Raw genomic sequence first — 15,174 nt, 5'->3', positions numbered from 1 at the left:
ATCCTTGGAATAACTTAAATTAATATTTCAAAATTTAAATCAGCTAGTCTATTTTTGTTTAAGTTATTCAAATAAATTCGAAATTTAATCATTGAAATAATTACCAAATCTAAATTACTTGCTTACTTAAAAAGCAGTATCTTTCATAATCTAAAGGCATTCTCAACGGTAAAAAAAATAAAAATAAAAATAAAAATAAAAATAAAAATAATAAAAGAATTATATATATCGAGAAAAAAGAAAGAAAAAACTACATCGATGATCACCTCGAAGCGAGCTCCTCCCATGGAGCTCGACCTCGACTCCCGTCACCGCGCATCATCATCATCATCATCATCATCATCATCATCCTCCTCCTCCTCCTCGGGCGGCGGAATCTCCGAGAACATCGGCACTGACCTCCATCGTAGCGTCGATGACATCCTTAACGACTATGACTTCTCCTCCTCCGATGTCGCCGATGCCCAACGGCGCACCGTTGATGACATCCTCAATGACTTCGATTCTTTCGAAGAAGATCCTTTTCCTTCTCGCGTTCCCGACCCAATGGTAGAACCGCGGGATGTTCTAGAAACCCCGGTCACCGAAACCCTAGAAGAAGCCCCTGCGACCTCTCCCTTCGCTTGGAGCAGACGGCCTCGAGATCCGCTCTCATTAGGGCTCCGGACGTTCTCTCCTGCTCGCTCATTGCCTCCTCTTTTTGGTGGCGTTCGGCCTAGCCCTAAACCTGGAGCCGCCCTTGCTGCAGCTGCCGCTGCTTCCCGGTCCTGGCTGGCCCCTCACGCGGCGGCGATCAAGTCCCGCAGGTTTGACACGGAGAGAACTCTCTCGGCGCCGGAGTTGACACCGCATCCGGAGGAAAGTAATGGTTCTGAAGGATTGAATGGTTCTGAATTCTCTGAAATTGCAATCTTGCATCCACATTCTTCTTCTGATGTCGAAGAGTCATCTGAAGCAGTGATTTCTGATGGAGAGTTACCTGGGAAAAGTGGTGGACTGGAGCTGGTTGATGAGGTGGAGATTGTTGATGAAGTGGAAGCCAACGAAGGCGCAATGGTATCTGATTCCTTAATTTCTACTCCAATAGATGAGGTAGATGTGAGTATACAGCTCCAAGATCCAGCGGAAGATGTTCAAGAACAGGAATCAGAAGATTTGGGATCAAAAAGAGATGATGAAGATCTACTCCAATCTCATGATGAACAGACCGATGCTGTTGGAGAAGATATTGAGAATAGAACTGAGGGTGATAATATATTTGAAGAAAGTTTTCTGTTCCCATCATCTGAAGGAGAGGATAAGGCCAAGAAGAAGGCAGAGAAGAAACTTCGGGCTTCAATGAAACCGCTGGAATGGGCTGAAGAGCTTGAGAAGAGGCAGGCGTCCTATGGTCAACACTGTGAAGAGGGGGCGGCTGCCCAGCAAATGAGGCTTGAGGGCATCCGGAGAGGTCCTCCTGCAGTTGGGTATCTTCAGATGGACCTTGACAATGTGATTACCAGGTTGGTTTCTTCACAATTATTCAAACGGGATCATGGCTCACCACAAGTTGTGGCAGTACATATGAACTTTATTGCCATTGGCATGTCCAAGGGAGCTATTTTTGTTGTTCCCAGTAAGTACTCCAGTCACTCTCCAGATATTATGGACGGAAAAGTAAGTGCCTTTCTCAAAAATATTTCTTATGGTCCTAAAAAACTCGTTAGAAGTCCTTATTTAAGCGTGGTTACTTTGTACTTGTTATTGAAGCATTGTTTTAGAATGATACAATTGATGTGTTATTTTCTATTATGTGAAGATTGTGAACAATGAGAGTATTGCTCGAAAGTGTTACTTCTGGTATGCCTAAAGCAATTGCAATTTGATTATGAATCATTGTGTTTCAATGCTCACTAATTGATGTAGGTTAGTATGTGCTTGCAGTATAGATGGTCTTATTGGTCCATGATAACCTTTTCTCTTTGTTGTTGAAATGCAATTCATGTATGCAAGATAATAGTTTTGTTGCAACTGAATATATTCTGTTGTATGATTTAAGGGAGCGTGCTAGGCATTGGTGTGTGATATGTGCAAAGAATTTGTGACTGCTAATATAACATAGATTGAGAAATTCTTTGGTAACATATGAATTACCTAATTTCAAGATTATGCTGAAGTTTGTTTGGTTGAATTTTATTTTCAGGATTGACTCTTGTGTAATGGTCATCTTTAGTTTATCTGGCTTAGCTTTTATTTTTCTTTAATGATGATTTATTATTGTCAGCCTTTTTTTTTTCCTTTATCATTTCCTTTTTTCTTTGCCTTTTAGCATTATTTTCTTGGATTCAGAGATTCTTATAATGGAAGTAAAGAAATGACAAAAGATTTTAAGAACATTGTCATGGGTGGGATTCAATGGTGTCTGGGTTACAAGATTGGAATATGCAATTGCTAATATGTAAGTAAATAGTAAGCAACTATTTATAATAGTGAGTGTGATCTGTATGATACAAGTCATGTCACGCACATTTTTATGTTGAGAAATGCGATTTTATATTACAATTGTAATTTAGATGGTAAGGGTTTAGAAATATTCTTGCACAATCTTCTAAGATGAAAAGAAATAATTTTGAATGACTAATTTGTAAGTAAATAGTAAGCAACTATTTATAATAGTGAGTGTGATCTGTATGATACAAGTCATGTCACACACATTTTTATGTTGAGAAATGCGATCTTATATTACAATTGTAATTTAGATGTTAAAGGTTTAGAAATATTCTTGCACAATCTTCTAAGATGAAAAGAAATAATTTTGAATGATTTTAATGTGGGAGACATGAGAACAAGTGAACATCATGTGATTTAGATTGCAAGATCCTAAGGCAATGTTTGATTGGTGAGCAAAGGTTTGTGTTTTAGGAGATCTTTGTTGAAAATTTGTTTGGAGGGAACTCTTGTATAAGCTGACCACATTTTGACTGAATTAATGCTATATGAAATTAGATTTTTTTAAAATTAAATATTTAATTTATAGTCCAATCTTATAAATGGGTAGGTGAGATAAGTTAGGGGTGTTTGGTTGGAGAAAGTGAGTAACCCACCAACCAAACATCCTCTAAAAGAAGTTTGTAGACCTCTCAAGTCTGCATGTTATGCGATTTACCAACATTTTCTGTTTTCTTGAATGCTTTATCAGGTTTTTGCAATCTTGATCATGTTCTTGTGTTTCAGATGTTAAATCTTTGCTCCAATGGCGAAAAGTCTCAGACGCCTGTGACTTCCATGTGCTTCAATCAACAAGGCGACCTGCTTTTAGCAGGGTATGGTGATGGCCATCTGACACTTTGGGATCTGCAGAAAGCAGTTGTAGCGAAACTAGTTTCTGGGACACATGCAGCACCAGTAGTGCATACGTTATTTTTGGGGCAAGACTTGCAAGTTACACGTCAGTTCAAAGCTGTTACTTGTGATGCAAAAGGGCTTGTTTTGTTGCATACATTCTCAGTGCTTCCATTGTGGGGATTCTCCATCAAATCACAGGTCTAAAAGGATAGCTTCACGTTATTGTTCTTTTTTTTTGTGTCAACTTCAGCATTCAATATCAATGTTATTCTGTACTCTCTGAATCTTTTTTCAACAGGCTTTTCCAAAAATGGGTACTATATTGTCTGTTCGTCCTATCCGCATTGACGATTTCAGTGGGCTTGGTTTTGTTTCTTTACAAGGGAACTCAGCAATTCCTGCTAGCGGTCTAGGAAGCATGGTTGGAGGAGTTGTTGGTGGTGTAGTTGGAGGAGAGACAGGATGGAAGCTCTTCAATGAAGGTTCTTCTATGCCTGAAGAAGGTGTGGTCATATTTGTCACCCATCAAACTGCTCTGGTGGTATGGTGTCTGCAGATAATTTAGCTAGAGTTCATGTTGCATGTTATATCAGTCGGTTTTTGTCCGTGGACATTTGCAGTCTTAGATGCTTTAAGTTTCTTAAATCATGTTTCAGGTCAGGCTCAGCCCCACTGTGGAAGTTTATGAGAAACTGTCAAGACCAGACGGGGTTCGTGAAGGATCCATTCCATATACTGCATGGAAATGCATGACTTACTCTCATGATGCATCTCTTGGTAAGATCTCGACAATAATCTGTTTTTTCATTGTTTCCACGGTGAATATCTGATCTGTGGTACCTAAATATAAACATGTAGATCCATCTGATAAAGCGTCATGGCTTGTGGTGGCATGGGATCGGTCAGTCCAGGTAGAAAAGTTGGTGAACTCAGAGATGAAGAAATATAGTGAATGGAACCTTGATAGTACTGCAATTGGAGTTGCTTGGTTAGATGATAAGGTTGGTAAAAAATCTTTCACATTGATGCTGCATTTTAAATTCTCTTCTCCTTTTTTAGTGGTGAAGGTAGTTTAAGGAGCAACAGTACTTTTCTTCCAGATGCTGGTGATTCTTACTTTGAGAGGACAACTTTGCTTGTTTTCGAAGGATGGAACCGAGATTCATCGAACAAGTTTTGTTATAGATGGTACAGGAATTGATGATATCATCACTTACCATACCCACTTTACGAATATCTTTGGAAATCCAGAAAAGGCTTATCACAACTCAGTGACTGTAAGAGGAGCTTCAATATACATTATTGGGCCAATGCATCTAATAGTTTCCCGTCTTCTTCCTTGGAAGGAGCGCATTCAAGTTCTTCAGAAGGCTGGTGATTGGATAGGTGCCTTGGACATGGCAATGAGGCTTTATGATGGCCATGCACATGGTGTTATAGACCTTCCAAGAAAAGTTGATGATATAAGGGAAGTAATAATGCCATATTTAGTAGAGTTGCTCTTGTCATATGTGGATGAAGTTTTCTCCTATATATCAATGGCCTTTTCCAGTCAGATTGCAAAAGTTGGTCAAGCAGAAGACCCAAATTTTACTGACAGCTCAGTTCGATCTGAGATAGAGGAGCAATATGCTCGTGTTGGTGGTGTTGCAGTAGAGTTTTGTGTTCACATAAAACGGACTGACATCCTCTTTGATAGTATATTCTCCAAATTTGTGGCCGCTCGACATGGAGGTATGTTTCTCACTGCTTCATTCTTTTCTCAATAAAATACTCTTTCCTTAGTTATGTTAGTAATTATGCAATTTAGTAGATTAGACATTGTCACCCTTGAACTGCAAAATGATGGTTGAATCTTTGAGAATGTATATATTAGTTGTGTTAGCAATTGTGTTAGGTTAGTTTAATTATTTGACTTCCTCCCTCAAATGTCTATAAATAGCTAATGATAGTCAATTTATGCATGCACAAACATAGTTAACCTGCATGGATGCCATTTTACATGTTCATCTTGGTTTGGATATTTAGAGATGATTACTATTCGAGGTTGGGCTTTTGGTGCACTGGCGGATTACTTATTGGCAACTGTGTATCCTTGGTTCAACCGAGAACCAGTCTCCCCATGTGGTGATGAGGCTATTATTTTCATCTCTTCAAGATCCCATGCTAGCTAGATTCTTGTCCACTAGGCTATCCATTTTAGATTTAACTGTAGTTGAACAATTCTATGAAGCTAAAAGATGTGTTTCTGTTGGACAGGCACATTCCTAGAAATTTTGGAGCCATATATTTTAAAAGACATGCTTGGAAGTCTCCCCCCTGAGGTATTATTCTGTGTGTTATATGTTTTGTTATCATTAATAATAACAATCAGTTTCAAGTGTGCCTGCTTTTCTGACATGATATATAATTGAAATTTAGATTATGCAAGCTTTGGTAGAGCATTACAGTGTCAAGGGGTGGTTACAACGAGTGGAGCAATGTGTTCTTCATATGGACATCTCGTCCTTAGATTTCAATCAGGTAATTGGTGTTTTTAGTTTAAGAATATAGTTATTTACTTATTGGCAGGAGCAGACAACTAAGATGCTACAATTAAGCAATGATTATTTTTACAATCTCAGATGTCTCTCCTTTTAAGAGAAGCCCATTTCTTTGTTGTCTCTCCAGGTTGTCAAGTTATGCCGTGAGCATGGTTTGTATGGTGCTCTGATATATCTTTTCAATCAAGGTCTTGATGATTATAGAACACCTCTGGAGGAACTTTTGATGGTTGTTCAAAATGGTCTGGGGGTGGATGCTTCTGCCATAGGGTATCTTCCATTGTAACTCTGTCTGCCTTTCAAAGTTATCTTTTTGGAACGGCTCCCATATTAAACTCTTTCTTTATTCGTTTGATGATAATTGCTGTAGTGCACAAAAGTTTCATTTGTCTATTTTCCTTAGCTTAAAAATTTATCAGAATGCAACCTCTATGAACTACATGTAATCCAGAAAGAGTATCCTTAAGAAAGTGTCTTCTTTGTTGTTTTTGAAGCGCTTGCTTTTTCTGAGTGTTTTCCTTTTCTAACTATTAGAGACTTCTATTTAGCATGCAAAGCTGGCTGGTTAGTATTTCCTTCATTCCTGTATTTCCTGTACTTTTTAAAACATTAATTGAAGAGTAAGGTTCTTATTATTTTATCCCCATGTCCCTGTTAGACTTCCTACTTGTCTGTTTAATTTGCTATCTGTCACAATGGTTTACGAGGTGAATATATTGTGCTTGTGTATTGGTGAAACCTGTGTTATGTATTGATCTATTTTGATAATTGATGCTAAATTTCAATCTTATGAACTTTGTCGTTAGAAAGTGTGTTGATCAATTATCTGTCTATTATAGTGTTGTGATTAAAATTTTGATATTTGGTTTTAGTTTTGGTTGGTTGTCTAGCTTTCTTCGTTGTTCTGTTATTTATCAGTGAGTTATTCAATTGGTAACAGGTATAGGATGCTTGTCTATCTAAAGTATTGCTTTCTGGGTCTTGCATTTCCTCCAGGTGCTTATTTCAATTTATTCTCCATTTTGTGATTAATTTTTGGTTATTCTTCATATAATTCTGATTGGGCATACTTACTGGGCATACTTACTAGGCATGATTGCATGTGTATCTGTGTACATCATTATACTATTTACATCTTTATATTCTTTTTGCACACTGCTTAGTCATTGTTCCGATCATAATGGCCTTGCTGTTTGCACTCCTTTCTTTGTGATGGTATGGGCTGAATAACCACTAAAGATCCCTTGCATTCATCCTCATGTTTAATTTTCTTCGAAGTTTGCACTATGTTTTTTCACAAAAAGTATGTCAAATTGTTTGCTTGGTTTGAACTTCAAGTTTTTGATACTTAACATGAAAGATGGATTACACTGTGATCTATATAAGCATGGTTGGCCTGATGTGATTTGATGTAATGACGCTTTTATTCCCATATATATGATGAAATATGTGATTGTGCATGCCTGGTCTGTTTAGGAAGCATGTTAAATATTTCTGACCCTAATTTGAGCCATGTTTTGAATGGGTCACTCATACCTATTTCAAAGCAGGTTGAGCAGGGGACTGCATCAAATTTAGCTCCCTAACATGAATCTAATTTTGCCAACATTACAGTGGAGGTAGAATGAAACATAAATTTAAACTCAAGAAATGGTGGATTAGCTATGTGTATATCGTGCTGATTAGGATTTAATCTATATAACTTACAACTTGTCTCTTCAGGGATATTATAAACAATAATTGTTCTGTTTTAACCAAAAAGTAATTGTTGACATTAAAATGGCGTGGATGTTGCTTGATTGTCCTGACACTCCAGAACTTGTATTACAGGTCATGGCACTCTTCCCCCCCACCGTTGTCAATCAGTTGCAAAAGAATTAATGCAGTTCTTGCTTGAAAATTCTAAACCTTCAGATTCTCAAGTATCAGGAAGTTTCAGGTCATCTTGCGGCATTTATCCAAACCTATGCCATCTCCTCTTGTTGGATACAGAAGCAGCTGTAGAAGTTTTAAGATATGCTTTCATGGAAGATTATTCCAGGGGAGCAGATAATTGTTTGAGTGATTTGTCTGCATCTAATTTGGAACAAAAGGATAATGACTCACAGAGCACAGAAAATCTGCATTCGATGGCTCAAAGTGCAATTGACAAACTTGTATATGTTCTTGATTTGGAATCTGACAAGATCAGGTCTTTTAGTTTGGCTGAGAATGTGGAAGTGTGGCCTTCAGTGAAAGATTTAGGTCATTTGGTTCAATTTATTGTATTTCTTGTCACTTGTAAGGGAGCAGCCATTTCCAGACAAGTATTTAAACATATTCTTGAACATCTAACATCTGCTGATTGGTTACATTGGGATTCAAGTCATAGGCCCGAGGCTTCAAAGAGGGAGAAACAAGTGCTTGCTCTTCTGAAAGTTGTGCCTCAGACAGATTGGAGTATGAATGTGTTGGAGCTCTGTGCACAGGCTCAGTTTCATCAGGTAGATTTTGTTTGATGTTTTAAATTTTCTTTATCTTTTATATTAAAAAAAATCCTTTATCCTGAAATCTTTATAATAATATTTTTCACAGTTAAACAGAATCAGACATATGCTTGTATATCTATCTGCAGAATTTGATTATATTTATTAGGTAGCCTTGAAAACACCCAATGATGATTTTTTTTGGTTGAATGACAGGCTTGTGGGTATATACACACAATCAGAGGCCACAATATCGCTGCTTTGGATAGCTTTATGAAAGATTTGAATGAGCCTATTGTTTCTTTTGCATTTATCAACAACATTTTTTTAAAACTTAAAGATGTTGAAGTTGAATCCTTCCGGTCTGCTGTTATTTCACGAATCGCTGAACTTGTCAAGCTAAGCAGGTAAAGCTTCAAAAGCCATATTTGTAGTTTGTTTTTTTTATTAAATTTTGCTTCCAAGACAGTGAAACTATTGCCAATGTTTCTTATATCTGGAAGCCATGGATACATTTATCAGCAGCTATATTCTTGACCACATATATGGATGCTTCTAGTTGCTGCTCTGTTTGAATCTTTAAGAACAATGAAGAAATAAATATTGACCATTTGTTGAGTTTGTTGAATTCATGTTTGTGTCCATAGATGAACCTAAAATCCAGATCTTGAATTTGAAAGGTATAGTAGGGGAATACTAAAATGGAAAAATTTATATTGCTTTCAGTTGCTTCAGCGGAACTCTTTGTATTGCATCTGAAGTCTTTGTGTTCAAACATTATTATCAATAAATCTAAAATTTCGTTTGGTCCTGTATTGATATAAATGAAAGATGGAGTATTCAAATATCTACCTGTATCACTCTATATTGACTTTGAAATTTGTCATATGTGTCACTTGTATCCTTGTTGGACGGTAACCTTCTCATGGAACAAATCATACTAGTGATAATGCTGATGTGCGTTGACAGCCTGTATTTTCTTGTTCTTTCAAGTCTTCTTTTGTATATTTTTCTGTTGTTTCAAATTTTTTGCTTTTGTTTCTGCAGGGAATGTTCCTTCTTTTTAATTATTGATCATTTTAGTCTGGAGAATCACCAGATGCTTTTAGAGCTTCGATCTCATCCGTATAGTCTTTTTCTTTTCTTGAAGTCTGTGATCGAGGTTTACTTGTTTGGAACTCTTAATTTTCCTGTGTACGAGGTAGATTATGTTTCAACTATGGTGATTGAAGGGGTTGACTCATCTAATCAACTTGAAGCTTTTATGAAAAGGCTCTCAAATTTTCCGAAGCTTTTGCAGAACAGTCCTGTTCATGTTACTGATGACATGGCAGAACTGTATTTAGAGGTTAGCTTTTCAGTTTGTTGGATGATTTAAGAATACAGTATCAGCTGAGAGTTTGCTTTACTATTGCAAAGCTTTTGTGGTATTACTTTGCCAGTTTGAATTATTTTAGCTTTTGCATGGCAGTTAATCCACGCATGCATTAATTTGGAAGATCTACTTTAAATCCATCCATGTATGCATCAGTTCTATGCATTTCAGTGACTTTCATAAATTTAAAGCCTGCTGCCTGTGGTTTTGCAAGAGATTGCTAATTTGATGAGTTCATGATCTGGTTTGTCATTCAACTTGTGTCTTTCAGTGAACGGGGATGAATTAGTCATCGTTGAAGGAGTTAGACTTTAGACAAGTTTATTGTGTTTTGACTTATGTGACAATTTATATCTTGTCTCAGTTTCTGTGCTCTAGTGTGTTATCTAAGCTTCTAATCCTTCTTCCTTGCTATATTTTCCTGTAAGCTAGAAGATCTTGTCATCTTAATTTTCTACATTTATGCTGATATCATGTGCATTTGAGGTTTTAAACATAGCCAGCTTTTATCACACAAGTGCTACCAACCTCCTGACTTTCAAGTTTCAACAGTTACCATGTCTTTGAACTACTGCCTTGCTTCTTTTATGGGTGCATTCACTTTTAATCAGAAACTTTGCAATTGATTCATCTAGGTCATTGCATGAAGAGTATGAGTAGATGAAAGAACCTGGATACTGACAGGAAAAGGCCAGCGAAGGATGGACTAGTTAAGCTAGTCTTTATCCTCAAATCCTTTTTTCCCTTCATTATATCTATACCTTTTTAGTTGCTGTAGTTTAGGATGAGGAAAAAATTCATGTGATTAACAAGCAATAGTTGCGAGGGCAATTGCAGGCAGAATTGCTATTATTTAGTTTGGAACATGATTTCTGTTAGAATATTTTTGTTAATTTATTAACAGTTGTTAACAAGATGCTACAGAAATTCCACTAATGAAGGTACTACAGAAATTCCACTAATGAAGGTACTACAGAAATTCCACTAATGAAGGTACTTTATGTATTATTGGGATAGAAGCCAAAATTTTTATTGGCACTAAATTACCAATTACTTGTACTAGATGTCAACCATTAGATTCTAATGATAAAAGTAGTTACATGTACTTATAGTTGTTAGAATCTTCAATGGTTGGCATCTAATGATAAAAGTACATGCATGGCTCCTCAATACTCAGTATGTTAGTGCTGAAAATTAATTTCACTTATTAATTGTTGATAAGCTTTACAGTAGCATGTTTTTTTGTCAGGCACAAGAGTAGACATGTTTCTTCTCTCAAATTGAAGTCGCACTGTTAGTCACTTTGAAAATTTTTATAAACAATAGGACAATCCACAGATAGCTTAGTTATCACTGGAAACACAAGCATATCCTAATGCATGCAATTTTGTTGGTTCTGATATGTATTGTGTAAAGTTTGAGATGTTGGTATTTGTTTTTGGATTCTAAAGTTCCTCAATTTCCTTTTCCTTAGATATCTGTCTACCCAAAGATCATAAGATTTTCTCTTAGTGCCGCAATATGTTTGAAATTCCTGTCCTCTGATCCTGTTTTGCAGCTACTGTGCCAGTATGAGCCTAAATCAGTTCTTAAGTTCTTGGAGACTTTTGATAATTATAGACTGGAGCATTGTCTGCGTCTATGTCAAAAATACGAGGTTATAGATGCAACCGCTTTTTTGCTAGAAAGGGTAGGTGATGTTGGGAGTGCACTAGGGCTTCTGATGACAGGACTTGATGAAAAGTTTGACTTGCTTGTTACTGCTGTGCAAAGTATGTTTTCACAGATAAGTGCAAGCAGCTCCGCTGAAATGGAAGTTCTTAATGACTTGTCAAAAATGGATGAGGTTTGCCATTATTATGTTTGGTGATATTTGAGATTATGTTATCTTCTTAATCCTAATGATTGAGTGTGATGTTTGTAGGTTATTTCTGTTTCTGGTGTATTGCATGCCTCCATAAACTTATGCCAGAGAAACACTCAACGCTTAAATCCACAAGAATCCGAGTCCCTGTGGTTTCATTTGCTTGATAAGTATGTTATTGAATATCTTTTGCCATTTGTAATATTTCATGTGCATGCCCGTTTTATTCAAAACTTAGTGTCATTTTATTATTCATCAAGCAAGTGCAAGTATTTGGTTTATTTTGGATACTACATATGCAACTGGCATGGGCAGGCTTTGTTAACTATAAGTCTTCATGATGTCCTTCCTGCTTATTCTGACTCACCTTTTCTCTGAAGTTGCTGTTGTATTATATGTTATTCTTTTCCACTGATATGGGGATGCTTGCAATGAGAAAGTTCAAACTATCATCAGATAATGTTACTGTTTTTCTCTGAACAAGATGAGGACTAGTATTTGAACAATATAAGCTTGTGATTTTCCACGAAGAAGTGTGTCAAATTGTCGTCACTTGCGCTTCTATATTATCTCATTTTATTGTCAACAGTATGAACCATTTTTAGATATCATTTCTTCTATATATTATTTTTTTATGTTACAGGTTCTTGAGTGCAATTTTAATGTCACAATTTCTTTTCCTCATGCATGTCTCTTTGGTTATTTTGAACAGGTTTACTGAGCCACTTAAGAGATTTTCTGGTGGAAAGGAGGTTCACGAAAGATGGGATGTTAGCAAGTTACCTGCAACTTCTGATACACAACAGAAGGATAAATCTTTTTCTAGTTGGGGGATTTCAAAAGAAACAAATTGTCCTGATATCTTACGGAAAATGTTTTCACAGTTTGTTGGAGAAGTAATTGAGAGAATGGCAGGATATATTCCCCTTCCAGCAATCATGGCCAAGCTCCTTGCTGACAATGGGAATCAAGAGTTTGGTGATTTCAAATTTACTATATTGAAGATGTTGGGTACATATGGATATGAGAGAAGAATATTGGTAATTCATTTTTATTTTATGTGCATTTTATGTGTAAAGATACCATTTCATCACAATGTCATTGCACTTGCGTTCAGTAGGCCTCATCTAAAGCTTTTGAGGAGCTCCACTGAAATTAGCATGTCTTACTATAATATATTTGAACTGAATTGAGATGCTGCTCGTATTCTTGTTACTAATGGAATATTGAACAGTCACATAGCCTTTAATTATTCTCAATTTTTTTTTTTGCATCTTTTAATTATTCTCAAGCTGATGTGACTGAATTTCCTCTTTCTAATCTTTCAGTAGCTTTTGCTTAATGAAACCCATGTTAAGCTTTTGAACCTTCTTAGAGTATGTATGGAATTGTTCTTATTTTCAAATCTTTTCTCTCTTACACTTTTGGTTTTCTTTCTTTGTACAGGATACGGCTAAAACTTTGATTGAGGATGATACATACTATACCATGAACTTGCTAAGGAAAGGGGCCTCTCATGCCTATGCTCCACAGGATTCTTCATGCTGTGTATGTGGTTGCTCTCTGACAAAGGGGTTGTCTACCTCTGGAGTTAGAGTATTTAATTGTGGGCATTCAACTCATCTCCATTGTGAAGAAAATGAACCTTCCAATAAAGCATCCTTAGCTGGATGCCCTGTTTGTATACCTAAGAAAAATCCTAGTGCTAGAAGCAAATCAGTTCTTGTAGAGAATGGGCAGTTGAAACATGGCTCATCTAGCTCACCGATTCTAGGGAACTCCAGTGTGCATGACCCTGATCCAATTGAAAGAACATATGGGCTTCAGAAAATGTCACGGGTATGTATTGTTCATAATTGGAAAATTTTCCATTTAATCATGTTAATCTTATACTTATTTAATGAACACAAGTATGCCCTTGTGGCTATCGGGCATCTTGAACATAAGAATGCTGTAGGCGATGATAAGGCTGTCAAATGAAGTATGGTATCAACACACTTACCCCATTGTTGCCTGGTGCTACTACGAGGGCTCTCCACAGCATATTTAGACATGAACTATTAAACTGTTACTGCTCACTATCATTAGCACTCGATTTCTGTGCCTCAGAATCATCTTAATTTTGCAGTTTGAGATATTGAGTAATCTCCAGAATGGCAAGAAATCCCTTCAGATAGATACTCTTCCGCAGTTGAGGCTCTCTCCTCCGGCTATTTATCATGAAAAGGTTCAGAAGAGACATGCTTCCACTACAGGAGCAACAAGTAATACTTCGGTAAAGAATGAAAAACCAAATAGACGATGGAAACTGGGAGAATCGAAACTAAATGGACCCTTGAGGCGTTTCCCTTTGAGAGCTAACATATTCGGTATGTTGTTCTTTTTCCCCTTTTAAAGCTGTTCTGTATTATCTTTCGATGCGGCTCTCATATTGTTAGCTTATTTTATTTTTCTTTTCAGGTACCGAGAAAAAAACAGCTTGAGAATGTGATGCATGATCTTGCATCCATGAACACTAGATTAAGAAGACTTAAGTTCGATTGTTCTTGTTGGATCAAGTTTTTTTTGGCATGGATAGATCCAACCGTTTACTCTACTTGAAAATAACAATTTACTTTAGGATTCTCTTAAATCATGTGACAATAATTTTAATATATTATATGCCACTTTACGAATACATTCAACAAGCTATACTGTAAATAAGTAATTGTGAATTATAAATACATATGTTAGGATGTTGGCTACTTGGCTGCATTATATTAGATTCTCAAAGGATGGTGCTTCTGATTGACTGATGCCTCAAGGTTATTGAAGACTCAATTCATGTCATATCTAACATGCATGAATTGTGTATTAAGACATCGTGACTGGATTTGGTACTTGGTGGTGTACATTCTAGGGTATCAGTATTCCAGTTCCATCATATCTTGTTGAAGATAATTTACTTGTTCATAACAAATATGTTTTACCACCTGTTGTAAACAGCTTGTATTCTTTACTGCCTGATTGTTCCTAGTTGTTCTCATGCTCAATAAGTTTTACCTCCTTTCTTACTTTATGAATGATGTCACTCTGTTGTTACATGTGAAGATTTTTCTTTCTTGCAAGTTCAAGGAAAATAAAAAAACTTGTTGAAACAGTAATTTGAGCTGGAATGCCCATGCCATTTTGTGTGATTACACTGTATTGTCTTTTCCTTGTTATTTCTAGTTCTGCTGCATCCTGAAATTCATTTATATGGACAGTTCAATTTTAATTTTGTGTGATTTGTGTTTTTCATTATTTTCCAGGATTATTCTTCTTTTGAGTGAAAAAGTTCTTGTTTTTGTTTTTCAAAGTAAACAAAACCGGCTGCTCTGACCTTCAGATCCAATGTTTTTGCTATTTTCTCCAATACAGATATGTGGACCAGCATCACAACCTGCATCTTTAAATGGGAAGGTGGTCATATATAAATATTTATATTATGTACTTTTATTGTTCTCATGCTTGCGTGTAATGTGCTATATAAGGTTTTACACCTGGACCTAAAATAAAAGAAAAACATAAAAGTTATAAACTATAAAGGGTTATTATATACGAATATACCTAAAATATGAGGGA

At 36.4% G+C, this 15,174-nt stretch overlaps 1 protein-coding gene across 1 annotated transcript; it reads left to right on the top strand.

Moving 5' to 3' along the window:
• Positions 1-267: 267 nt before the first annotated feature.
• LOC120249945 (vacuolar protein sorting-associated protein 8 homolog) lies at positions 268-14,627 on the top strand. Its single transcript, XM_039258659.1, has 19 exons — positions 268-1,656; positions 3,214-3,522; positions 3,623-3,865; positions 3,981-4,101; positions 4,183-4,325; positions 4,425-5,058; positions 5,584-5,648; positions 5,746-5,847; positions 5,995-6,137; positions 6,808-6,863; positions 7,698-8,350; positions 8,549-8,739; positions 9,380-9,680; positions 11,266-11,553; positions 11,632-11,741; positions 12,284-12,611; positions 13,018-13,410; positions 13,700-13,940; positions 14,032-14,627. The coding sequence occupies exons 1-19, from the start codon at positions 286-288 to the stop codon at positions 14,052-14,054; spliced, it is 5,715 nt and encodes a 1,904-aa protein (XP_039114593.1). The 5' UTR covers positions 268-285; the 3' UTR covers positions 14,055-14,627.
• The last annotated feature ends 547 nt before the right edge of the window (positions 14,628-15,174 follow it).

The sequence above is a fragment of the Dioscorea cayenensis genome, chromosome 19 (assembly GCF_009730915.1).
Source record: "Dioscorea cayenensis subsp. rotundata cultivar TDr96_F1 chromosome 19, TDr96_F1_v2_PseudoChromosome.rev07_lg8_w22 25.fasta, whole genome shotgun sequence".
NCBI lineage: Eukaryota > Viridiplantae > Streptophyta > Magnoliopsida > Dioscoreales > Dioscoreaceae > Dioscorea > Dioscorea cayenensis.
The sequence above is the reverse complement of the archived record's forward strand: the minus strand, read 5'-3'. Positions and strand labels throughout refer to the sequence as shown.